General features: G+C 65.1%; 1 protein-coding gene across 1 annotated transcript in view; it reads left to right on the forward strand.

Annotated features, from left to right (window-relative positions):
• Fam189b (family with sequence similarity 189 member B) overlaps nucleotides 1-1,371 on the forward strand; it is a gene marked incomplete at both ends in the record, with an annotated part of 5,744 nt that overhangs the window by 2,732 nt on the left and 1,641 nt on the right. Inside the window, 4 exons of the mRNA XM_033758089.1 lie at nucleotides 378-550; nucleotides 670-769; nucleotides 983-1,052; nucleotides 1,169-1,369. Coding sequence (XP_033613980.1) covers nucleotides 378-550; nucleotides 670-769; nucleotides 983-1,052; nucleotides 1,169-1,369 — 544 coding nt within the window. The remainder of the gene's footprint in view (nucleotides 1-377; nucleotides 551-669; nucleotides 770-982; nucleotides 1,053-1,168; nucleotides 1,370-1,371) is intronic.

Raw genomic sequence — 1,371 nt, forward strand, 5'->3', positions numbered from 1 at the left:
CAGGGCTGGCTTCTGGGCACCTGCGCCTGTCTGTTGGTGGGATGGTTAGGGGGCCACAGGAGGAGAGGTGACAGGAGTCGCTGGGTGTGTGATGCCACCCTGGGTCAGGAGAGGGGCCTGAGAGGAGGAAGATGGGTAGAGTGGAGGTGGGGCTAAAGTGACTGAGAACACAGCTAGTGACTCTGGATGGGAGGGATTTCTGGGTAGGCTCAGGGCGCTTCAGGGTTAAGGAGTAGCCCTTGTGCCCATGGGCAGGAACAGAAGTGGAGCTTAGAGGAGCAGGGCTCAGGAAAGAGCACAGAGGAGAGGAGGGTGTGGGGGCCGAGGAAGAGCTGGACGCCCAGAAATCAGGCTTGGTTGCCTGCTTGCCCCAGCAGCTGGCCCCCGAGCACTCTGTCTCAGGCCCCCTGGGGCCACCCACCTGTGCGGCCTCTCCTCCGGCCCCACTCCTGCACACCATGCTGGCCCTGGAGGAATTTGTCCCACCGGTGCCCCCGCCACCCTACTACCCCCCAGAGTATACCTGCAGCTCCGAGACAGACGCACAGAGGTGAGGCTAGGTGGGGCTCCATGGGGCAGTGAGGAAGACGCTGGGCTGGGCCTGCAGTGGCGCCCAGCATGGCGGGAACAGTCGCTTTGCGGGCCCTGATGTCTCCCTCATCCTGCCAGCATCACGTACAACGGCTCCATGGACAGCCCTGTGCCCTTGTACCCTACTGACTGCCCTCCTTCTTATGAGGCTGTCATGGGCCTGCGAGGAGACAGCCAGGTGAGCAGCGGGATGCGGGCCCTGGCCAGGACAGTGCCCGCCGGCCGTCTTGATGGCCCTGCCGTCTTTGATCTTCCCCAGAGCCCGGTGAGGCGGGTGGGTCAGGCACTACCACCTCTGCATCACTCATGGAAAGTTAGCCAAGTAACAGCTGGTCTGGGGCCTCGCAGGGGAGTGGCCATGCCAGTAGGGAGCTGGACCTCTCTTCTGCAGGCCACTCTGTTTGACCCTCAGCTTCACGACGGCACCTGCATGTGCGAGCGAGTGGCCTCCATTGTGGATGGTGAGCAGAGAGCTGGGGGGTGCCAGGGACGGCTGACTAGGGACAGAGGAGGGCCAGGCGTCTTGCACCCTGTGCCTGCTGCCGGCGGTGCCACCAGCGCCCCCTGCCGCCCACAGTGTCCATGGACAGCGGGTCCCTGGTGCTGTCGGCCATCGGCGACCTCCCGGGCGGCTCCAGCCCATCCGAGGACTCGTGCCTGCTGGAACTGCAGGGCTCAGTGCGCTCCGTGGACTACGTGCTCTTCCGCTCCATCCAGCGCAGCCGCGCCGGCTACTGCCTCAGCCTGGACTGCGGCCTGCGCGGCCCCTTCGAGGACAGC

This window comes from Fukomys damarensis, unplaced genomic scaffold (genome assembly GCF_012274545.1).
Source record: "Fukomys damarensis isolate Sample0158 unplaced genomic scaffold, DMR_v1.0_HiC HiC_scaffold_33, whole genome shotgun sequence".
NCBI classification, from domain to species: domain Eukaryota; kingdom Metazoa; phylum Chordata; class Mammalia; order Rodentia; family Bathyergidae; genus Fukomys; species Fukomys damarensis.